The sequence below is a fragment of the Pipistrellus kuhlii genome, unplaced genomic scaffold (assembly GCF_014108245.1).
Source record: "Pipistrellus kuhlii isolate mPipKuh1 unplaced genomic scaffold, mPipKuh1.p scaffold_m20_p_19, whole genome shotgun sequence".
In the NCBI taxonomy this organism is placed as follows: domain Eukaryota; kingdom Metazoa; phylum Chordata; class Mammalia; order Chiroptera; family Vespertilionidae; genus Pipistrellus; species Pipistrellus kuhlii.
Genome location: NW_023425504.1, coordinates 22,522,187 through 22,547,035, shown reverse-complemented (window position 1 = coordinate 22,547,035; position 24,849 = coordinate 22,522,187). Strand labels below are relative to the sequence as shown.

The 24,849-nt window shown below is 39.4% G+C and overlaps 1 protein-coding gene across 1 annotated transcript in view; it reads left to right on the top strand.

Annotated features, from left to right (window-relative positions):
- The window catches only part of WDR44 (WD repeat domain 44), a 97,148-nt gene that overhangs the window by 55,166 nt on the left and 17,133 nt on the right, over positions 1 to 24,849 (top strand). Inside the window, exons 8-12 of the mRNA XM_036443428.2 lie at positions 68 to 151; positions 6,620 to 6,726; positions 7,247 to 7,398; positions 11,097 to 11,235; positions 12,391 to 12,455. Coding sequence (XP_036299321.1) covers positions 68 to 151; positions 6,620 to 6,726; positions 7,247 to 7,398; positions 11,097 to 11,235; positions 12,391 to 12,455 — 547 coding nt within the window. The remainder of the gene's footprint in view (positions 1 to 67; positions 152 to 6,619; positions 6,727 to 7,246; positions 7,399 to 11,096; positions 11,236 to 12,390; positions 12,456 to 24,849) is intronic.

Genomic DNA, 24,849 nt, shown 5'->3' with positions numbered 1-24,849 from the left:
ATATTGAGAAATTTTTGAGACATGTTAGGAAAATGGCTTCTTTTAAAATTACTTCTTCCCCTTGCAGTAATGATGCCGCACAGTCAGATGATGAAGATAAATTACAATCTCATCCAACAGATACTGATGGTGGAAGGTTAAAGCAGAAAACGTGAGTTATAGTACATCCCTTTTCTTCATTTTAAGCTTTTGTTTTACAAAAAATATGACAACTATTATACTATTTTAAATGTGTGTTCTGTCCAATTTATAAGTCCATCTACCACCACCACTCCCTGCTGCCAGCCAATAGATTATAAGGTATTTTGAGGCTGTGCTGGTCATAGAGTATCCAATATGTAGTAAATGATCAATAAATTTTGCATCATGCCTATATTAATTTTTCAGACAGTAGATACCAGAAGTGTTAATAGAACTCGATTGTCCTTGAAGTTTTCTTTTCTCTTTATCTATGCAAATTTTTTTGTGTTTCTAAACCCAACTACCTGAGATTCTTCCCAACTTCCTTCAGTTTGTAGAAAATTCCTTTCTTTTCTCAATTTCAGTGATACTATAATCTCTATAACTTATGTTGCCCTTTATTTTAATGTTAACTTAAACTGTTTTGTGATTTAAAAAACAATGAGGTAAATAGATATTAAAAACTAAACCATATGTTACAAAAGGATTGTGATCATGCCATTCTTATGTTTCCCCTATAGAAACCTAACACAATGATGAGCATATAGATTGTGCTAGAATACCCAAAACACATAATTGGTAGTAATTCAGTCTAAAATATAAAATAAATGTAAATATAAAATAATTCAGTCCCAAAGCAAATTCTCCATTCGAATTTCATCTTTTCCTAATGTGGAAAGTGTAGCAAAATAAAGCTTTGAGAATTTTTGGAAAATGCAGGTCTATGATAACACCTTCAGATATCTGGATCTTGACTATCTAGCAATGACAACTATCAGGAACTGGAGAATTAGGAATTATTCAGTTGATAAATATCTAGGAAAGCTATTTTTTATTCCATGCATTAAAGCTCATCATTTTTCTAAAAGAAAAAACCTCTTATTTTTAAAAGCCATTATACTTCTTATATAATTTCTAAAAATCTGGTCATCTGACATCTGAGTTTACAACAGAATAAAAGCACCAAATTATGACAACCTATAATTCAATACATAAGGATGTCTGATAATATTCTGATTATAAGAGAAAAATCAGAAAAATAATAAAAGGACTCTTACATAACACAAACATTTTGTATAACAGTGTTTCAACTTTTTCTCATGTTATGATACTCATACAACATGGAAATATTTGCACTGAATGCTAGAGTAAACTGATATTCAGAAGAGATAGGTCCAGATTCTGTCTTCCCTGTGCTCTGTGCTGTTGTCTTCAAGGTTTGAAACTAATATTATGGCCCACTTGCAAACCATTTAAAAGGCCCTAAATATATCAAAGAACAGTAATGATGGTAACTGATTCTATTTATTAAGGAAAGAAACTTATGGAACATTAAACTCCATTGAAGAAGGTTGAAAAACATATATTTTAGAGATGTTCTCACCAGTGTTTAAATGATCTGTTTTCTTGTTTAAAGTAGTAATAAACCTATAGTTATAATTATGCAGAAAATATGACTTCAGAATTATAGGACCATCTTTTCTAATAAAAGAGTAATATGCAAATTAGCCATCACTCCACTACACCCACGAGCCATGCCCATTAGTCAATCAGGACTGAGTATACAAATTAACCCAACCAAGATGGCTGTGGCCACAGAGAGAGCAGGAGGGAGGCTTAGGTTTCCCCGGCAATGGAGGAAGCGAAGCTTTCCACACACCCTGGCCAGCCCAAGCCTCTGTTTAAGGCTACAAAGTTTCAATTATAGAAGACAAATAAGTCCCAACAGAAATGGCTGCCACCATGGAGTGAGCAGAAGGCTTGGTTGACTCCACTTCATGCTACAAAGTTTCAATTGTAGAAGATACATAGATTCCAGATACCAGGACCTCCGCTTGGGTTGCTGGGGGGCTTGGCATAGGCCCCTCACCCAGGCCAACCCATGTCCCCAGGGAACCCCCTGTCCTGATCCAGGACACCTTTCAGGGCAAACCAGCTGGCCCCCACCCATGCACTAGGCTTCTATCCTATCTAATAAAAGAATAATATGCAGATTGACCATCATTCCAACACACAAGATGGCTGCCTCCATGTGGTCAAAGATCTTGCCCCCATGTGGACACAAGATGGTCAGCAGGGGAGGGCAGTCGGGTGACCAGGCCAGCAGAGGAAGGAAGTTGGGGGCAAACAGACTGGCAGGGGAGCAGTTAGACGTCAATCAGGCTGGCAGGGGAGTGGTTAGGGGGTGAACAGGATGGTACGCAGAAGCAGTTAGGGACAATCAGAAAGGCAGACAGGCAAGCAGTTGGGAGCCAGCAGTCCTGGATTGTGAGAGGGGTCCCAGATTGGAGAGGGTGCAGGCTGGGCTGAGGGACACCACCCCATGCACAAATTTCATGCACCAGGCCTCTAGTAGACCTTATAATGATTTTTTTAAAAATATATTTTTATTGATTTTTTACAGAGAGGAAGGGAGAGAGAGAGAGAACTAGAAACGTTGATGAGAGAAACACCGACCAGCTGCCTCTTGCACACCCCCCACCGGAGATGTGCCCGTAACCAATGTACATGCCCCTGACCGGAATCGAACCTGGGACCTTTCAGTCCGCAGACCGACGCTCTACCACTGAGCCAAACCGGTTTCGGCAATTTTTAAAATGATTTATTGCTCAGTGGTTAGAGCATCATTCCAGGCACCAAAAGGTCTTGGATTCAATTCCCTGTCAGGGTGCATACGTGGGTTGCAGGTTTGATCCCTGCCCCAGTTGAGGCATGTACAGGAGGCAACCAGTGTGTGTGTGTGTGTGTGTGTGTGTGTGTGTGTGTGTGTGTGTGTATGTGTGTGTCTTTCTATCTCCCTTCCTTTCCTTCTATCCTCCCTCCTTTCTTCCCTCCCATCCTTCTACTTTCTCTAAAAAAGTCAAAGGAATACTCTGGTTTCTCTTCAGATCGCATAAATCTTTCGCCTTTTACTAAAAAAGTCAAAGGAAATATATCCTTGGATGAGATAAAAAAACAACAAAAATATTCATTATGTGTGTTTTCTGATTATCAAAGGTAATAAAAAAAATCTGTATTATAGAAAATTAGTGTCCCATGCTCACCCCAGAAATTCTCAATATTATTAATTAGGTGTATTCTCCATGGAATTATTTTTCTCACAAAAGTGGGATTATATTGTCCCTATAGTTTGTCAACATGCTTTTTTTTCCATTTTGTTCATTAAATTCTACATATTAATGAGATCATATATATTTGTCTTTTTCTGACTGGTTTATTTCACTTAGCATAATACTCTCCAGATCCATTCATGCTGTTGTAAAGGGTATAAGTTCTTGTTTTTGTTTTTTACAGCTGGGTAGTATTCCATTGTGTAAATGTACCACAGCTTTTTTAATCCACTCATCTACTGCTGGGCACTTGGGCTGTTTCCACATCTTGGCTATTATAAATAATGCTGCTGTGAACATAGGGGCACATATACTCTTTTTTATTTGTGTTTCAGGATTCTTAGGATATATTTCCAGAAGTGGGCTTGCTGGGTCAAAATAACTTGCTTTAAAAAAAAAATCTAGTATATAATGGACATCTTTTCATATCAATACCAATAGTACATATATTATAATCTTTCAGCCAGATATGAGGGTTTGGTGCTACTGATACCATAGTAAGAAGACAATCTTAATCTCTGCCCTCATAGGGCTTCCAGTTCAATAGGAGAAAGACAGTGAACATGTAATTACACAGATAAATCTATAGTAATTGCTTTAAAAGAAATGTAAGGAGTACTGGGGGACTATAGGAAAGCCTGTTCTAAAGCGTCAAGGATAGTTTTTTGAGAGAGGGCTGTTTGATCTGAGACTTAACGAAGAGTAGAAATTAGTTAAGGTAGGGGTGTTCTGGGCAGAAATAACCACACATGCAAAGGCTCTGAGGTGACTAAGAGCTCAGTGCATTTAAAAAACAGAGGATTGCCTTATTTATCTTATTGCATTCCATTGTAAGGATATACAGTCACTTATTTAATAATTCCTCTATTGAGAATTCAGTTTAACTCTATTTTTTAACCTATTCTAAGCAGTGCTGCAGTGGACATCTTTATATATATATAGCTTAGCAAGTTTTTAAATTCTGTCCTTAATATCATGCGCTCCCATGAATTGGTAAAAATTAACTCAAATTTATTAATTGTGTTTTGTTTGTAAATATATGCTTTACTTTGTTGTTTTTGTATAATCTTAACTAGAGGCCCGGGGCATTAAATTCATGCATGGGGGAGGGGTGTCCCTCAGCATAGCCTGCACCCTCTCCTAAACTGGCAGTCAGACATCCCTCACAATCTGGGACTGCTGGCTCCTAACCACTCACCTGCCTGCCAGCCTGATAGCCCCCTAACTGCTCCCCTGGCAGCCTGATTATCCCCAATTACCCTCCCCTGCTGGCCGATCTTCTCCCAACTGCCTTCCCCTGCAGGGCTAAGGGGACTAGGAGACTGAGGCTGGATTAGGCTGGATGCTGCGGGGACTGGGTGAGATGGGGCTGAGGGGACTGAGAGACTCCAGCTGGATGAGGCAGAGATGAGGTTACTGGATGCCGCCATCTTATGGCTGTGTGTGCCGCCATTTTGTGAGGGCATGACAGTCAATTAACATATTCCCTCTTTATTGGCTGTGGATGCCGCCATCTTGTGAGGGCATCATGGTCAATTAGCATATTTCCTCTTTATAATATAGGATATATGAAATTTGAGATGTAGATAATTTAAAAATAAGTAAGTCCTATTTATGGAAGCTTGAAATGCATATTTACATTACACTGTTTGGGAATAACTTACTGGGAAATCTCTGTCTAACTGGATTGTATGCAAATACCCAAACTGAAAGAGAAGAGACAAGTGGTCATCTTAAGCTACCAAAGCATTCTATTAATATTTTGTAATTAAATACATCTTTAGTTTCTTTTTCTGGTAAAGTGTGTTTTTCAGGATGGCTATCAAAGGCAGTCTTCTCAGAGCAATTCTCACTGCATATTTATGGTATCATCCTGTACCCTCCAAATAAGATTATCTGGAGATGGGGAACAGGTGTCTGTGCTTTGAACACCCCCATATTCACCAACTTATTATAATTCACCATTGAAGACCTATGCTTTAGAGCAGGAGTGGGGAACCCCAGTGCAAGGTCCATACAAGGCCCACAAATGCTGAGGCATTAAGGGTGAGTTAATTAAATGTTTGATCAAATATAGCAGGCCAATTTTTAAGTTGATAATTTTGTATGGCCCTTGAATGATTTTATAAATATCTAAATGGTCCTTGCCAGAAAATAAGTCCCCCCACCCTGCTCTAGAGTATACAATCCTATCTAATAAAATGGTAATATGCAAATTAACCATCACTCCATCACAAAATTGGTGGCGCCCATAGCAGCCTGGGTGCTGGATGCTGGTGGTCTCACCCTGGTGACAAGCCCCAGCATCCTGTGCACCCCAGCCCACAGAGGGAGGGACAGAGGGCGGGCAGGGCACAGGACACTGGGACAGTGTCGCCCTTTCCACGAGCCACAGTGTCCCTTGCACCCCAGCCTGCAGAGGGAGGGAGGGCAGGCGGGAGGGTGGGCTTCTGGCCAGAGGCTGGCTGGGGTGCAGGATGCTGGCGTCATTGCAGGCCAGGCTGAGAACCCACCCCCCCCGCCCCCCCGTGTATGAATTTCGTGCTCATGCCTCTAGTATTGTATATTGGGGGGGAGTGCCCATATTGACTTGAATAAACAGGGTGGGCCAAAAGTAGTTTTGCACTTGTGAGTACAGGAAACACAAAGTTTATGCTTGTATTATTAATTATTATTATATTATTTTCCATAAGCACAAGTTTAAACCTACTTTTGCCCCACCCTGTATTCTGTGCTGCGCCAGCACAGCGAGGGGTGAACCTGAGTGGGGGCAGTGAAGGATTGAGACAAGACAGACAAGAGAACAAAAGCTGGGTCTCGGTGGGACACTGTCCTCTCTGGTGGAGAGCCTCTCTGATGGAGAGCTAATGACAGCATCACAGACTACAAGCCGTGTTTTTATTTTATAGCCAGATGCCACAAGGCAAAGTAAGGGCATGGTCAATATGTTTACAACATTCTCATGAGTTTTGATCCTACTCGATTACATGCATCTGAACTCTATCAAGCCCACATCACTCAGGCACATTGAGCCACATGTTTGAACCATAGGTTCAAGTTTACAACTATAGCTCTTGGCTATAATTGTGCTGTGAGGGTTCTACCCTCCAAGCTGGGACTTGCATGTGCCCTCTCATTAGTCCAAGGCTTGAACCTGTCCTCCACAGTATTGTAACAAGGGATTTAGGAACTCAAAGACCTATTTATGTAAAAAAAAAAAAAAATAGAGCTTCTTCAAAATAATATGCTTTACTTGTCACAGCTATTGAACTTTTATAATTGGCTGAATTAATAAATAATTTTGTTTGTTTGTTTGTTTATTTGTTAAGGACTCAACTAAAGAAGTTCCTAGGAAAATCAGTGAAGAGAGCAAAGCACCTTGCTGAAGAATATGGTGAACGTGCTGTAAATAAAGTTAAAAGTGTTAGAGATGAAGGTAAGTGAAGTAGAACATTTTAAGAATCAGATGTAAATTTGCTATGTAAAGATATTTAGTTTTTATAAACATTTCAAATTTATGTAAATTTTCTAATTTTGTGCAGATCTTAACTTCCTATGCCCTTCTCATAATTGTACTAATTTTTTTTTATATAATAAACACTTATTTTGTGCCAGACACTGTTCTAAGCACTTTCACCTGTATTAGCACATTTAACCCTCATCAAAACCCTTTGAAGTACGTACCACTAGTATCACCATTTTATATATGAGAATACTGAAGCACAGAAAAGTTGTGTACCTTGCCTAAGGTCACACAGATAATAAGTTACAGAGTTGGATTTAGACCCAGGCAATCTGGCACTAGACTCCGTGTATACCATTAGGCAATATGCTATTTAGTAATAGACAGATTTTGCTTCTCCATTTAATGAATTTTATTGGTAAGCAATGATATGAAATATAATAATAGTTATATCTACATAGCTAGTGATGGTTTCTGTTGCTTTTCTATTTAGTGTTTCATACTGATCAAGATGATCCTTCATCAAGTGATGATGAAGGAATGCCATACACAAGACCAGTCAAATTCAAAGCAGCACATGGTTTCAAAGGACCTTATGATTTTGATCAAATAAAAGTAGTACAAGATCTTAGTGGTGAACATATGGTAAGCAACTTTTTTATTTTTCATTGATTCTGTTTTCATGGAAATACTTTAGCTTTTAAATAGCAGATCTATTCTTATGTATGCAATTTTGCTATTTTTACTCAAGAAGACTGAATTGATATTAATACAATTTAATACAGTCTATCTCTCAATTATTTTTCAAGAAGTACATTATCCTACCTAATAAAAGAGTGATATGCAAATTAACCATCACGCCACACCACATGCCATGCCCATAAGCCACGCCCACCAGCCAATCAAAGCAAGTATGCAAATAAACCCAACCAAGATGGCTACAGCCACAGAGAGCAGGAGGGAGGCGTTTCCCCATCACTGGAGGAAGCCAAGCTTTCCACCTGTCCTTGCTGGCCTAACTCTCCACTCAAGGCTACCAAGTTTCAAATATAGAAGGTAAACAAATCCAAAAAGAAAAGGCTGCCACCACAGAGCAAGCAGGAGGCTTGGCTCCATTCCAGGCTACAAAGTTTCAATTGTAGAAAGTAAATATATCCCATATCCTAGATACCAGGGCCTCCGCTTGGATAGCTGGGGGGCGTGGCCAGCCTGCAAATGACCCCAAGCCCCTCGCTCAGGCCACCCTATGCCCCAAGGGAACCCCAACCCTGATCCAGGACACCCTTCAGGGCAAACCAGCTGGCCCCCACCTGTGCACCAGGCCTCTATCCTATCTAATAAAAGAGTAATATGCAAATTGACCATTATTCCAACAGACAAGATGGCTCCCCCTATATGGCCAAAAATCCTTCCCCCATGTGGACACAAGATGGCCACCACAAGTTGTGGGTGATCAGGCAAGTAGGGGAGGGCAGTTATGAGGGACCAGGCCTGCCTGGGAGGGCAGTTGTGAGGGACCAGGCCTGCAAGGGAGGGCAGTTGAAAGCCATCAAGCCTGCAGGGGAGGGCAGTTAGGAGTGACCAGGCTGGCAGAGGAGGGAAGTTGGGGGCAAATGGGCTGGCAGGGGAGCAGTTAGACATCAATCAGGCTGGCATGGGAGTGGTTAGGGGGTAATCAGGCTGGCAGGCAGAAACAGTTAGGGGCAATCAGAAAGGCAGGCAAGCAGTTGGGAGCCAGCAGTCCTTCATTTTGAGAGGGATGTCCCAGATTGGAGAGAGTACAGGCTGGGCTGAGGGACAATCCCCCCCTCCGGCCCCCATGCACAAATTTTGTGCACCAGGCTTCTAGTTGAATTAAATAAACACTAGTCCTATATTATTAAGAAAGCTATATATAAAAGTACCAAACCTTAAGACAGTTAAATTAGAAGATAGTCTATCACTTTGAAAAATATTTAAAATGTTCCCCATTAAATTTTATACTAAAGGCCTGGTGCACAGGGAGAGGGGGGGGTGGCCTTAGCCCAGCCTACATCCTCCCCAATCCTGGATCCCTTGGGGGATTCCTGTGCATTGAACCTAAACTAGCAGTCGGACATCTCTTTCACAATCCATGACCATTGGCTCCTAACTGCTCAGTTGACCTGCTTGCCTGATCGCCCCTAACTGCCCCTCCCCCTGCTGGCCTGGTCACCCCCAAATACCCTTCTTCTGGCATAGTCTCCCACAACTGCCCCCGCTGCCAACCTGGTCGCCCTTAGTGCTCGCCCCCCCCTGCCGGCCTGGTCACCCCCAACTTCCCCCCAGGTCTGGTTGCCCCTCACTGCCTTCTTCCCGCCAATCTAGTTGTCCCCAGCTAACCCCCCATGGGCCTGGTAGCCCCATACAGCCTGCTGCTCAGTCATTTAGTCGCCCCTCACTAACCCCCTGTTGGCCTGGACACCCCACACAGCCTGCTGCTCAGTCATTTGGTCACCCCTCACTGCCCCACCTGCTGGCTTGGTCATCCCCAACTGCCCTCCCCCTCTCCCCCCTCCCCGTGGGCCTGGTCGCCCCACACAGCCTACTGTTTGATCATTTGGTCGCTCCTCACTAACTCCCCTATTGGCTTGGTTGCCCCATGCAGCCTGCTGCTCAGTCATTTGGACATCCCTCACTAATCCCCCTGCTGGCCTGGTCACCCAACACAGCCTGTTTGGTTGCCTCTTTGGTTGTTTCAGATGCGATGGTCACTTAGCTTTTTAGATAGATAGATAGATAGATAGATAGATAGATAGATAGATAGATAGATGATAGATAATTTACGCAACTTTTTCTAAATCTCAATATATTTTGTAGTGTGACAGCTAAAACCCAGAGAGAGTTGGCAGTACAAGTTCTCTATCATAGTTAAAATGTACCAAAGTAGATATAAAGTACACAAATTATATTGCCTCTGAAAATGCTAGGAATATGGAGAAGGAAGTAAGGACCTTAAAACTAGGTAAATGATACTGTGTGGGTCCTTGATCAGGGAATGCATTTATCTATTTAGATTTTTTACTTCATTACCATTCCCCGCCCCCCACTTTGCCCCCTTCCCTCTGACTATCACCACAGTGTTGTCTGCATCAATGGGTTATACATGTTCTTTGACTAATCCCTTCACCTTCTTTAATCAAGGACCCCTCCCTTTCCCCTCCCCTCTGACAACTATCAATTTATTCCATGTATCCATGCATCTGTTTCTGTTTTGTTGATCAGTTTATTTGGTTCATTAGATTCCATGTATAAGTGAGATCATATATTTGTCTTTCACCAATTGGCTCATTTTACTTAGCATAATAATCTCCAGATCTATTTAGGTCTGGAGATTATTATATAATATAATAATACAAAGTTTGGCCTAACTGGAAGGAAGCAACCACAAACATATATCAGAAGGCAGTCAGATTGGAATTTAAACTTTGGTGTTTATAATCTAGATATAAAATATTTGAGTTGATTATAGAAACTTCCTTAAGGCATTTAATGAATTTCCTTCTGTATTGACTCATTATTTATAGTTTTAATTAAAAACTCATAGGCATAAGCTCCAAGTAACAAATTTCTTAACATACTTGAATTTTGTGGAAATTAATTCTATTCTAGTAAATGAGCTGTTGGCTCTAACTTGGATAATCTTTTATTCTGCATAGATGTTTGTTGTAATAGTAGATATAACAGTATTTGTTGTAGTAGGTTTTAGCCTTTCCAATTTAAGGGCTTACATTCTTTAACCCTCCCCCAACACACACACACACACACACGCACACACACACACACACACACACACTTCCCCACTGTTTTCACTATCTATTGGGGAATTCTAGCCATATACTGTAAAACCTTATTTCTTGGGAGAAAAGCAGGAGGAAACCATACAATTCCAACATTTCTTCAAATGCCCAATAAAATGATGGCCATTGCTAAGGTGGGCATATTCTTCCCTTAGCCCTAGTTAGTTGTTAGTGCTATGCTGAAGGCCCTGCCCCCTCCTAACCTATTCTTCCTTATGGTCAGCTAGAAACATATACAAAACTAAGATTCATGGTTTACATTGAAGATTTCCAGCAACCTCAGAACTCCCATTTCCATTAATATATGGACATGGTTTGGGATTTTGAAATTGTTAGTTTACTTTATGGCAAACTACAACTATATTATCTTTCCTTTCTTAGAAAAGTCGCTCTTTGTGGTATTGTAGCACCATTGTACTCTTGGCTTTAAGTGGTACTAGTAATGTGCCTATTATATATAATTTGGCATGATTTTTTAATGTTTCAATTTTTAAAATAACTTTGAACCTTCCATTGTTTTCATAGGGAGCTGTTTGGACCATGAAATTCTCTCACTGTGGCCGATTACTTGCCTCAGCTGGACAAGATAATGTAGTGAGAATATGGGCTTTGAAAAATGCTTTTGACTATTTCAACAATATGCGAATGAAATACAATACTGAAGGTATTTTTCACTTTTTGTGGGCTTTAAAAAATCCAAAGACACCTGGCATTTTCACATTTTAGGCATAATAATGCCTTTTTTTCTGGCAATCATTTGCAGCGACCACTACTCTCAGCCACAAACCTAAAAGTAAAACAGAAGTCTATAGGAAAAACAAACTTCTAAATTCAGTGAAAAAAGCTACCATGAAGCTTTTGACTTTCTAAGGGAAATCAAATGAGAACAAAGTCATTTGGTATCCCTTGGCAATTTTCATTTTTATCCAAGGTTAAAGTGAAATTCTGATTTATCTAGAAAAATTAGAATAATATATTCAACCAGTAAATAATGATTAAAGAAACATATAGAAAGTAAATGTGATTTTTCATTTCATCAAAGGGTATGTGAAAAAAGTAAAATGGATTACAATATTTATGTATCATCGTAAGTTATCAGGAAAAGTATGTGAAGTTGATATAAATAGGAACTTTGAGTTTTGGGGATTCTTTTCTTATAATTATTTAACTGCAATAAATTTTCCCCGCAAACCTCTCCCTCCCTATACCACTTTCCCAACCCAAAGCTGGAGAACAGAGAAAGGAGAATATAGTGGAAACAGCAATTTGAAGAACATAGAAATCTAGGAATATCCACTAAACTGGGAAGCAAGGCCCTGTATATTTTAGCAGCCCTGTATATATGCTCTCCTTTCTATTATCTCAATTATGCATTTATGTTATATTACATAATTGAAGATGATAAAGAGTTGACAATATAGTAAATAATGTTTAGTATTTATTTCTTTTATTGCCCTGACTGGAACAAAATGACTCTATTCAGTGGCCCTTCAAATGTACCCCAACCTAGACCCTTTCTGCCCCTTAATTGTTCATCTTATTGCTTGTTATGATTGACAAGAATGTATTCACTATGAATAATGAGAATTTAACAGTACATTAAATTGGAGAACTATTTAATAAAGATTTTATGTAAAGATAATCAAAACAAATATTTTGGTGCCCAAAGAGTTAATGCTTCGCATGTAGTTTTCTAGAATGTTACATTCTATGACTTTTAATTAGGTGTTCCTGTGTCATTATTTCTGATTGTGTGTGTGTATGTGTACTCATGCATGTGTATATGTACATGCCATTTTACAATTATGTTGTTTTTCAGGACGTGTATCCCCATCACCTTCTCAGGAAAGTCTAAATTCATCAAAATCTGATACAGATACAGGGGTATGCTTGTTATTTTATAGTTACTATTGTTAAATACTATTATTTGATTTGTTTTCCATAAAGTACCTTATTGTTTTCTTTCAACTTTTTTGTTTTTTAAGTACCTTATTTATCAGAAATTATAATTTCATGATATCACCTACTTAAAATTAAGATATGTTAGAAGAGTTTCTTCTATTAGAATTGGTAAATGATTAAGTGTAATGTTCAAAGATTGTCAAACAGTGAATATTAACCAAGCTACCAAACCACTAATGTAAACTTGAATAAAACAAAATCCCATCCCCTCTAAAACATGTTAGATGTTTTAAGAAATAATAATGGATACTTGAATAAGAGGTAATTAATTTTTCCATCTTCTTGGTTTAACAAATGCTTTATCATAGTTTTAGTTAGTTTCAAATATCTAAAAGATTTTTATTTGGTCTCAGTTGGAAGATTAAATATAACCAATTTTAAACCTAAAACATAAAGTATTATTCTAAGCTGTCCCCTGTGCTTCTTGTGTATTGATCTAGGCAAGTGTAATATAAACAAAGAGAACTTAAATGTTCACCTGCTCAACAATATTGTCCTGGGGTTTCACTGGTTCTGTATTTTTAACGTGAATTTTTTTCCTACTTTAAACATACAGTTCTCAGCTTTCAGTGGTTCTGTTTTTTCCTTTCTATGCTCTCCTTTCTGTTTTTCCTTTCTGTTCTTTTCCTATATCCCTTCTGACTCTTTATCTTCAAGCCCTTAAATGTTGCTGTTTCTCAGGAATCTGTCCTCGGCTATTCTCAATTGATTTATTCACTGTCTACAATCCTGAACTGGCTTTAGCTCCATAATTCTAATTTTCTTTCAATAGCTTTATGTTTTTAAAACAAGAATTAGATCTTGCCCTAGCATTTTGGCTCACTGGATAGAGTGTCAACCTACAGACTTAAGGGTCCTGGGTTCGATACCAATCAAGGGCACATACCTTGGTTGCATGCTTAGTCCCCAGCCCTGATTGGAGTGCATGGGGGAGGCAATGTATCTCTTTCACATCAATGTTTGTCTCTGTCTTTCCCCCTCCCTTCTGCTCTCTCTAAAAATCAATAGAAAAGTATTTTCAGGTGAGGATTAACAACAATAGAAAAAAGAATTAGATCTTATTGTGCATGCCACACTTTTCACATAACAACACACACACACACACACACACTCTCTCTCTCTCTCTCTCTCTCTCTCTCTCTCTCTCTCTCTCTCTATATATATATATATATATATATATATATATATATATATATATACACATTCTTCAAGCACATCAATTAATAGGTCTAAAACAACTCCCTCGACAAATGTTTTCTGGGTGCTTGGTCCCTGTGCCAGACACCACTAATACACTGAGTGGCCAGATTATTATGATCTCTGAAAACGTAATAATCTGGCCACTCAGTGTGTGTGTGTGTGTTTGTGTGTGTATTATATATATATATATATATATATATATATATATATATATTAGAGGCCCAGTGCATAAATTCGTGCATGGGTGGGTCCAGCCAACTTGACCAGGGGGAGGGGATGTGAGCAGTTGGCTGGCCTGCCTGCTGGTCGAACTCCTGGTCAAGGGGACAGTTTGCATATTAGCCTTTTATTATATAGGATATACACTGAGTGGCCAGATTATTATGTGTTCAGAGATCATCATAATCTGGCCATTCAGTGTAGATTCTGAAAAATCACCCCAGTGGGTTTGGCTCAGTGGATAGAACGTCAGCCTGTGGACTGAAGAGTCCCAGGTTTGATTCCAGTCAAGGGCACATAACTGTGTTGCAGGCTCAATCGCCAGCCCTGGTCAGGCACATGCTGGGAGGCAACCAATCAATGTGTCTCTCCCATCAGTGTTTCTCTATCTCTGTCTCTCCCCCTCCCTCACACTCTTTTTAGAAGTCAATGAAAAAATATCCTTGGGTGAGAATTAACAAACGGGGGCGGGGGTAGAAGATTATGCAAAATCAAATGAAACTTATTCAGTGGCTTCAGGGACCTTGCTGATCAGTGAAATAGATATATCTACAGTTACAGTATTGGATGGTAACATGCTATAGGAGGTACCACACAAGTATAAGAGTTCAGCCCGTGAATCAGGGTGTCAGGACAAACTTTCTGGAGGCTTTGATGTTTGAACTAGGTGTTAACTATATGAGTGAAGGAAGGAAGGAAGGAAGGAAGGAAAGAAGGAAGGAAGGAAGGAAGGAAAACATTTCAGAGCAGATAGCAAGCGCAAAGTCATGGAGGCTGAAACAGCATCGCATGTTAAAAGTACTTCAATAAATTCCATGTGGCAGAAGCAAAGGGTACATGTTAAGAGTTGTAGGAGAAATAGGCATGATTGGAATTTTAAATGGCCTTTTATGTTAAACCAAGACATATTAATTGTATCCTGCAAGCTACTGGGGGAGAAAGACATTTCGAGGGGTTTCAATTAGGAATTTAATTAAAATGTTCAGATTTTTGTTTTAGAAAGAAAATTGTGGTAGCACTATAAAGGATAGATTAGATGGGGGCTGCAATATAAAGACAGGGATACCACTTAAGAGCCTATTAACCCAGGAGAGAAATGGGTACTTCAGTTATGATAGATTGTGATAGCAGTGGACCTAGAAACCATAAAAATGAGCTGAATTCAAGAGATGTGAAAGAAGTGGGATCTCTAGGATGTGGTGACTACTACCTAGTGAGTAGCCTGGGATGATTCCTAGGTGTCAGGCTTATGTAACTGGATAGATGTTAATGGTCATTCGCCAATGTATTTTAACTAGAGGCCTGGTGCACAAAATTCACACATGGGTAGGGTTCCTAGGCCTGGCCGACAACCAGGGCCAATCGGGATCTTCCAGCTGCCAGCCAGGGCCTTCCTTCCCCGGCTGCCAGCTGCCAGCTGGAGCCTTCCTTCATTCCATGCCACCCCCTGGTGATCAGCACATGTCATAGTGAGGGGGTCAAATTGATGAGGGGGCACTTTGCATATTAGCCTTTTATATAGAGAGATTATCTACAGACAACTATGCTTCTCTCTTTTGAACTTTCTTTAATGGCATCAACATTCATAACTAATCTTTTTAAATCGGTCAGAAATACTCTATATACCTACATATCAAAGTAGCTACAAATTCCCATCCACTCTTCCTCCATCTACATATGCCCATGGAATCTGTCCTCTCATCTCCCATTGCCATCCACATCATTTAGGCCCTTGACACTAATGATACTCATTTAAATGTTTGCTATAGCCTCTGGTCTCTACCCAATTCATTTTCTACACTGCCACGAGTATTTTGTTTTTTTCAAAATACAGATCTAACTATGCTTTGTGTGTTGTAAAATCTTCTGATGGCTCCTTGTAACCTACAGAGTAAGGTCCTTCCTGATTTTGCCTCATCTTACCTTTTTAACTCAGTTCTAATTCCCTAGTGCCTATGTATCCTATTTGCCTTGCTGGATCTAAGTCTGTACCTTAACCACTCACTTTTACATCTTTGTCCATGCTGTTTGATTTGCCAGGAATGCCCTTTCTGTTCCCTTTAGTCATAGGGCAAACCCCTACTCATCCTTCAATATTCAGCTAAAATATATTACCTCTTTTTGTTTTCCCTGAATCAAACAGGCAGAATCGTTTCTCATTTGTGTTCTAATAGTACATCATAAGTACTTTGACATTGATATCATCATGTCTTTCTTAGAAATTTGTGTCACTGGCTAGGCTCTGGGCTGAGTTAAGGCCAAGGAATATACTTCACAGATCTTAGTGTCCTTGGACCCTAACTCCATGCCTACCTGTGGTAGGCCTGTATCAGTACTGAATTCCTGCTTCTGTGCCTTTATTCCTATTCCCCTTATTTGAATGCCTGCAATCTTTTTTCTTTCTATTCCAAATTTTACTTCCTCTAGAAAACCTTCACTGACTAATGTAATAGAGAAATTTTTAACTGTCTTGCTTTAGGGAAAAGGGTTTGCTTTTATTATAGTTTAATTCACAATAAAGGTTCCAGTCATTAGTTACTATTAAAAAACAGGGACTATTTGTACCATCTTGTGTTATGCTTATTTCAAAAATCCTACTTACAGCTTTTTAACTTCTTCCATCCAGGCCCCCCCCCCCCCAATTTTATGTAATTCACAACTTTGTTTAAACATAAGGCCTTTTAAATGAGGAGCATAGTAGTTCTTTAACACAAAATATAATGACCCTCTGGAGTACTAAGGTATTTTTTCCTGGCATAGTTGAGTATCATTTCTGTCTGTTGTTTTCAGGAAAAGATTGTTTGGGGCTTCTTCACTTCTGTCATTCTACTGGGACAGTTTTACAAAGCCCTTATACTAGTTCATATACCTTTGGAGTTTGGTATTACTTGTTATCTTTGACCTAGTGCTAGCTGCAGTGAGGCACAGTAAGCACAATTGAGTTTATTTTCCTGATGTGTGTGTTCTTTTTCCTCTTTTCTTGTGATAGTGATATGTTATATCTCTTTTGAACTACATTCTCACTCTTGTCTTCTTAGAATCCCTGTAAAATAGAATACCTGAAAATACCTATTGTACAATTAAGCCAATAGTGACAGTGACACACGCAAAAGCACTCACCTCCTCATTGGTTATGTCAAGGCTAAGATTCTGGCTGTTATGCTCTCTGTTTTGTTTTGTTGTTGTTATTGTTTTATGTTACTCCTCACCCAAGGATTTTTTAAATTGGTTTTTAAGGAGAGTAGAAGAGATAGGAAAGACAGAGAGAAACATCAATGTGAGAGAAACACATCGATTGGTTGCCTCCTGCACAAGCCATGACCAGGGCCCAGGCTGGGAAGGATCCTGCAACCAAGGTATGTGTCCTTGACCAGAATCAAACCCAGGACCCTTTGGTCCTCAGGCCGCTGCTCTATCCACTGAGCCAAACTGGCTAGGGCACTCTATTTTAGTTGATCTCCAAAAGTAAATCAGTAAGGCAGAAGAGTAACATGCAAAATTTACTCCATTATGCTAGTGACTTAAAATTTCTTCTTGACAATAGTAGTGTTAAGTATGCTGTTTATCTATAATAATGCTTTTCTTGGGTAAATCTATGTTTGATCGGTTTGATTAGTGGAACATCAGTGTGGGTGTTACAGCATTTAACTTCTGCTTAGAATTTTTTAAAGTAGGTAGTAGGGAAGGGAAAAAAAATCCTCTACCCTTTTAGGTTCTGCAGCTGAGATCTACAAAATATCCTCACAAAGGACAGATTAACAGGGTAAATAGTATGCATATATTAGCTTTCATAGAAAAATAGGACAGATCCCCCCCAAAACAGTTAAACCCAATGGCTTACATATCATTCATTTTTAAAAGGGCAAAAATTTTTATTTTTAAAAGGAATAGACAAAGAAAAGGGGGGGGGGTTAGGCTTTTAGGGGTGGTAAATTATGGAAGGTTAATATATTAGAGGAAACTAATGGAAGATAAGAGTTATTTACTAAAGTCCTGTTTATGAAGACTCAAGGCTATTTCCAGAGATAAGATTCATTCCACCCTTCCTGGTAAATGAGAGGTGAGAACAAGACACCTTCATAAAGGAAATTTTATGCTCTGCTTTCAGGTAGAGGGTTATTTTGAGGGGTGACATATTCTGATCCCCTTCAAGATCAATAGAATAAAATACTTGAAGAATGGAGTTAGCTTTAAAGGGAAGAGAGATAATTTTTGTGAAATTCTACATATGCAGCATTTTATTTAACACATGCATTGGTTTAGTCGACAATGTATTAGGCACTTAAAATATAAAGATGCAGTGGACAGTCCATGCCAAGGACCTACACTGAGTGGCCAGATTATTATGATCTCTGAACACATAATAATCTGGCCCCTCTGTGTGTGTGTGTGTGTGTGTGTGTGTGTGTGTGTGTGTGTGTGGCCTGGTGCATAAATTCGTGCATGGGTGGGGTCGGGTCAGCCTGGCCTGGGGGAGGGAACTTGGAGTGAGGGGAAGAGTCATAGAAAATGAAGTCACAGAGATGTGGATGGGGCAATCATAGCATGCAGGCCATTGCAAGGACTTTGCTATTGTGTTGAGAACTCCTGGTTGAGGGGACAATTTGCATATTAGCCTTTTATTATATAGGATATACACTGAGTGGTCAGATTATTATGCATTCATTGATCATAATAATCTGGTCACTCAGTATATATACACAGGGGAAGACAGACATTAACAGTATGTTCAAATCAGAATTCAGTACATATCATTTTCCCAAGGAAACCACTCCTTTAACAGTGTACTTGATGCCAGTTCATTGTTTAATACCCAGATCATCTCCTGAGTTATACTCTGTGATCACTTTTTAGTTTCTCCTTCCCCCTTCAATGTATGCTCATTTACAACATCCTACCCACTTGATCTCAGAAATGTCTTTGGAATCTGGCCATTCCTTTCATTTCCTCAGCTATAATCCAGGCTTTATCTCTTACCTGGACCATTAGAGCTTTTTCCCAAATTCCAGTCTTTCATCCACAGTGCCAGCAAAATTACTTTCCTATAAAACAAATCTGACCATGTTACTGTCCTGTTTGAGCACTCTTTTTGGCTCTTTTCTTCCTATCTAGAATCAAGGCCAAATTACTTAGCTTGACTGAGCCTTTCAGAAATCAGCCTGACCTCAGCTCTCATTGTTATTTTCCATCCTTCCCTCTCACAAACCTTATGTTCTAAGCTACTCAGTTCATTGTTGCCCCAACAAAAATGTCAGACCCTTTGTGGATTCCATGTATTTACACATACTAATACCCGTTGCCTGGTAAATTCATTTTATACTCAGGTCTCCTTGCTGAAGTGTTCCTTTTTTCACTTAATGCATAATTACTCATATGCTCCCTCATTGTTCCCATTATATTTTGCCCATATTTCTTGTAAAGGTACTTATAATACTATATCAATTTACATAACAACAGCTAATGTTTTATGTGTCCTTACTATGTGCCATGTACTTCGCTAAGTGCATTTTATGTCTTATCTTTTGTAACCTCACAACAGTCCTGATACTGTTGTGAGATAATATTAAGAACTCTGTTTTGTAGATGAAGAAAAGAAGGGTGAGGAGATTTTAAGTAACTCGCCAATTTCACACAGTTGATAGATATAGCTTCGGAATTATAACCCACCTCTGATCAGTCTGTAGAGCTTACTAGTATGCTTTTAACCTGGTGCACTAATTGACATTTTAAGGTCTGACACTGTGTCTTCATTTAGTCCACAAATATTTATTGAATGTATACTATCTATTAATCACTACTCTCAGAATTAGGGATATAGTAGTGAACAAAAGTGACACAAATAGCTGTTTATATGAAGTTTAAATTCTAGTGGTGGCAGATAGAGAAGTAAGCAAATTTTATAACATATTGGAAGATGATAAATTTCATGGAGAAACTAAAGCAGATAAAGTAGAGAAGACGGGAGTAAAGAAGGTGGACAAACAAAGTTTCACCAAGAGGTTGTCATTTGAGCAAAATCTGAAGGAGGTGAAGGAGTGATTATATGGCTTTCTATTGGAGAAGAGCATTCCAGGTAGAGTGAACAGCAAATGAAACTCCTATAAGGCAGGAGTTCTGGTATATTCAAGAAACAGTATTGGGTCTATGAGTGAGGGGAAGAGTCATAGAAAATGAAGTCTCAGAGATGTGGATGGGGCAGTCATAGCATCAGGCCATTGCAAGGACTTTGCTATTGTGTTGAGAATGATGGAAGCTAATGGAGAGATTTTCATCAGAAAATGACATAATCTGATATGTTAAAAGGTTCATTCTATAAATACTGAGAATAAGTTATAAGATAAATGTCATTTATTTTGGTATCTCAACAACTAACATAGTATCTAGTAGGCGCTAATGAATATCAAAAGGCTTGCAAGTTTTCATAGGACACCAACTTTAAAATGATATTTTTAGATAATCAGTATATTTGAATATAGATAATATATTAGATGATACAAATTGTATTTTTAGGTGCAATAATAGCATTGTAGTTATGTATAAACTAGAGGCCTGGTGCACAAAATCCCTCAGCCCAGCCTGCACACTTTCCAATCTGGAGCCCCTCGAGGGATGTTAAACTGTCTGTTTAGACCCGATCCTGGTGAGACATGCCTCTCACAATCCAGGACTACTGGCTCTCAACTGCCCGCCTGCCTGCCTTCCTGATTGCCTCTAACCACTTCTGCCTGCTAGCCTGATCACCCCCTAAACACTCCCATGCCAACCTGATTGATGTCTAACTGCTCCCCTGCCAGCCCGTTTTCGCCCAACTTCCCTCCTCTGCCAGCCTGGCCACCCCTAACTGCCCTCCCCTGCAGGGTTGATCACCTCCAACTGCCCTCCCTTGCAGACCTGGTCCCTCCCAACTGCCCTCCCAACTGCTCTCCCCTGCTGGCCATCTGTGGTGGCCATCTTGTGTCCACATGGGGGCAGCCATATTTTGTGTTGGAGTGATGGTTAATCTGCATATTACTCTTTTATTAGATAGGATAGAGGCATGGGTGGGGGCCAGCTGGTTTGCCCTAAAGTGTGTCCCAGATTAGGGTGGGGGTTCCCTTGAGGTGTGGGATGGCCTGAGCGAGGGCACTGTGGTGATTTGCAGGCCAGCCACGCCCCCCAGTGACCCAAGAGGAGGCCCTGGTATCTGGGGCTTATTTACCTTCTACAATTGAAACTTTGTGGCTTGGAGCAGAGCAAAGCCCCCTGCTTGCTCCATGGCTGCCGCCATTTCTGTTTGGTTTTATGTATCTTCTATAATTGAAACTTTATAGCCTGGATTGGAGGCCTAAGCCAGCCAGGGTGTGTGGAAAGCTTAGCTTCCTCTATTGCCTGGGAAACCCAAGCCTCTCAACTGCTCTCTGTGGCCCGTAGCCATCTTGGTTGGGTTTATTTGCATACTCGCTCTGATTGGCTGGTGGGCGTGGCTTGGGCGTGGCGTGAGCAGAGTGATAGTTAATTTGCATATTGCTCTTTTATTAGGTAGGAAGAGAGCTTATTAGTTAGAGATACTTATATAGTATTTATTGTATTCAGGTAAATGGTATTCAGCTCTTGCTTTAGATGTTCTAGCAAAAGTAAACAAATACATAAAGTTGGGAAGATTGATAAAAACAAAATGTTGATGATTGTTAAAGTAAGTCATAGATGTTTGGGGTTCATTATACTTTTTACTATATTCTCTCTCTACTCTATGTAAGTTTGAAATGTCTATTACAAACATTTACATACATAAATATATACTTATGTAGAGATATAAATATCTTCCTCGATATAGATATCTATTAGATAAAATATATTTCATTTAGTAATTCTATCTTTAATAATTCTACCTTTAAAAATCTATTATAAAGAAATAATCAGCCCATCTGGCTTGGCTCAGTAGTTGAGCATCAACCTATGAACCAGGAGGTAACGGTTTGATTCGCAGTCAGGGCACATGCCTGAGATGCAGGCTTGATCTCCAGTGTGGGGCATGCAGGAGGCAGCTGATTGATGATTCTCTCTCATCATTGATGTTTCTATCTCTCTCCCTCCCCCTTCCTCTCTGAAATCAATAAAAATATATTTTTTAAAGAATCAAAGATGTAAGTAAAAAGATTTTCATCTTAGTGTTCTCATAATAGCTAAAATATGAACAAGCTAAATTTTTAACAGTTGGAAAATAAAATCTATGTGATAGCCCACAAGTAGAATATTATTCTATCCTTAAATTGTTTTCAAAGACTATGTAGTGACATTAAAAATATTCTAATTAAAATGTAAAATGGAAAAAAAAAAAACAGAATGAAAAATTGGGTACAATATTATCCCAATTTTGGCCAAAACATCTATGAATATATATTAAAAAGCTTAAAGGAAACTCACTAAAATATTACTTGCAGTTATCTCTAGGTGGTAGGGTTTTCAGTCATTTTTATTTGATACTTCATTCTTCTGTATTTCTAAAAAATATTTAAGCTTACCTGCTTTTATTAAAACAGATAACAGAATATGCTATAAATAAAAGTCTCCAGTTTAAACCTTTTGACTATGTATATTAGGGTGGTTTTTTTAAATCAAAGAGGAATAAAGATTCATGTTCCAGATTGTTCAATGAATTGCTTTTTATATTAGTAAAAAAAAAAAAAAAAAAAAAAAAAGGAAATGTCTGAATGACCAACATATTGGAAAACGATTAAGTTATGGTGCATTCATATGTAGCTAATACATGTTTTCTAAGAGTGGAATATAGAAAACACTCATCCTATATAATAAAGGCATAATATGCAAATTGATCAAACAGTCAAACAGTGGAATGACCATCCGGGAACATGCTATGACACCCACTGGCACCAGGCCAGCTAAGGCAGGTGCAGTGCAGTTGGTTGGGAGCCCAACCATCACCCCATAATCACCCCGCAGAGGGAGGCCCAGACCACTGGCTGGTGGGGTGATCAATCAGGGGGCTCCATGATTGCCCCAAAGAGGGAGGGCCCAGGCCCCTGAACTGCAGGCTGTGGTGGGTGGGCGGGGCCTCCCTCTACAAGGGAATCCCAGGTCCTGGGGGCCAGCAACTGGGAAGAAGGTTGGGTCCCAGGTGTCAGAGGGAAGCCTGGGCCGGCAGCCAGGGGAAGGAAGGCCTATTCTTGCATAAATTTCATGCATCTAGCCTCCAGTGGTATAATAAAAGGAAGAATGAAAATTATCAAAATGTTAGATCATAAGGTGGTTTTAGTTTTAATTTTCCTACTTTCTAGCTTTTTTCTGAATTTTCTACACTGAGCATATATTACTTTATAATCTGAAAAACATTAAGTATTTGGGGAAAAAATGTAGAGTATAGGGAGAAGAAAATGGATATTTATGGAGGGGGAAAAAGGTATCTGGAATCACTGCTAAAGGAAATATGTTAAGGAGTTAATGAAATGTAAATTATTATTAAAGCAAAGGATGAATTTGATGTCAGTTAGGCAAGCCTGTTTAATTTTATGTCTTCCAGCAGTTTTTCCCTGGGCTAGCAGCAAAGGGGAAGTAGCTATAGGCATTTATTAACTGTAAAGTTTTAGACAAATAATATTGGTAGTTTTTAATATATCCCATGCCCACTATCCTAGTTCAAGCTCTCATTATTCTTTTTTGTTGTTGTTGTTCTAAATTTAGGAGACTTTACTCAGAGCTGCCATTTGTAATCAGGAGTTTGTGGTGGTGGTGGTGGTGATGGTCCGGCTAACAGTCCTTTCACACCACGGTCAAGCCCTCATTATTCTTACTTAAACTTACTGACTGCTCTTCTTGCCTCCGTTTTCTTTCTTCAAATGATCTGTTATACAATAGCATTCTATTTCTAAGGCACCAGTCAGATCATGCTAGTTTTTATTTCCAGAACCTTGTGTTTTTTCTCCACTGCATTAGAATATCTGAATTTTTACCCTAGCCAGGTAGCTCAGTTGGTTAGAGTATCGTCTTGATATGCCAAGGTTGTAGGTTCAATCCCCAGTCAAAGCACATGCAAGAATCAATCAATGAATGTATGAATGGGTGGAATAACAAATAGATGTCTCTCTCTCTCTCTCTCTCTCTCTCCCTCCCTCCCTCCCTCCCTCCCTCCCTCCCTCCCCTCTCTTCTCTCTCTTCTCTCTCTTCTCTCTCTTCTCTCTCTTCTCTCTCTTCTCTCTTCTCCCCCTCTTCTCTCCTCCCCTCCATCCTCCCCCCCCTCAAATTAATTTTTTTAAATTAAAAAAAAGAATGCCTAACTTTGTAAGCCACAAATTTAAGGCTCTTTATGATCTGGTCTCAAAGTACCTTTCTACCCTAATCCCCTACTATATCTCCACATTTTTTCCTCCATCCTCATCATCCTACCTATCCTTTCCTAAATATTCAAGGCTTAGCTAACACTCCATATTTTTGCTCATGCTAACATCCTCTTAAACAGTGGTCGCCAATCTTTCGGATCTCACGGATCACCAGTGGTCCACAGACCACCAGTTGGCGAACCCTACTTTAAAACATTTAAAGAACAACCTCTGAACTTGATGTTAAATCACTATATTTCTGCTTTGGTTCTGCTGTTTGCAGGTGGCCATGTTACCTTTAATATATTATTTTAACCTCTTTGAGCCTTGATTTTTATCTCAATCTCTCTATCTTCATAATGTTAATACCCAACTCTTAGAGTTGTTAGGATTCATTCAGATAATGAATATAAAAGCATGTTGTAAACTAAATTCACTGCACAAAAGAATGGCATCATTATTCACCTACCTCTGTCAGGATGCTTTTGACTTCAAATAACAGAAATCCAACTGAAAATGACTTAAACAATGAGGAAGCAAGTCTGGAGGTAAGACGGTACCAGGGGTGGCTAATTCAGCAGCCC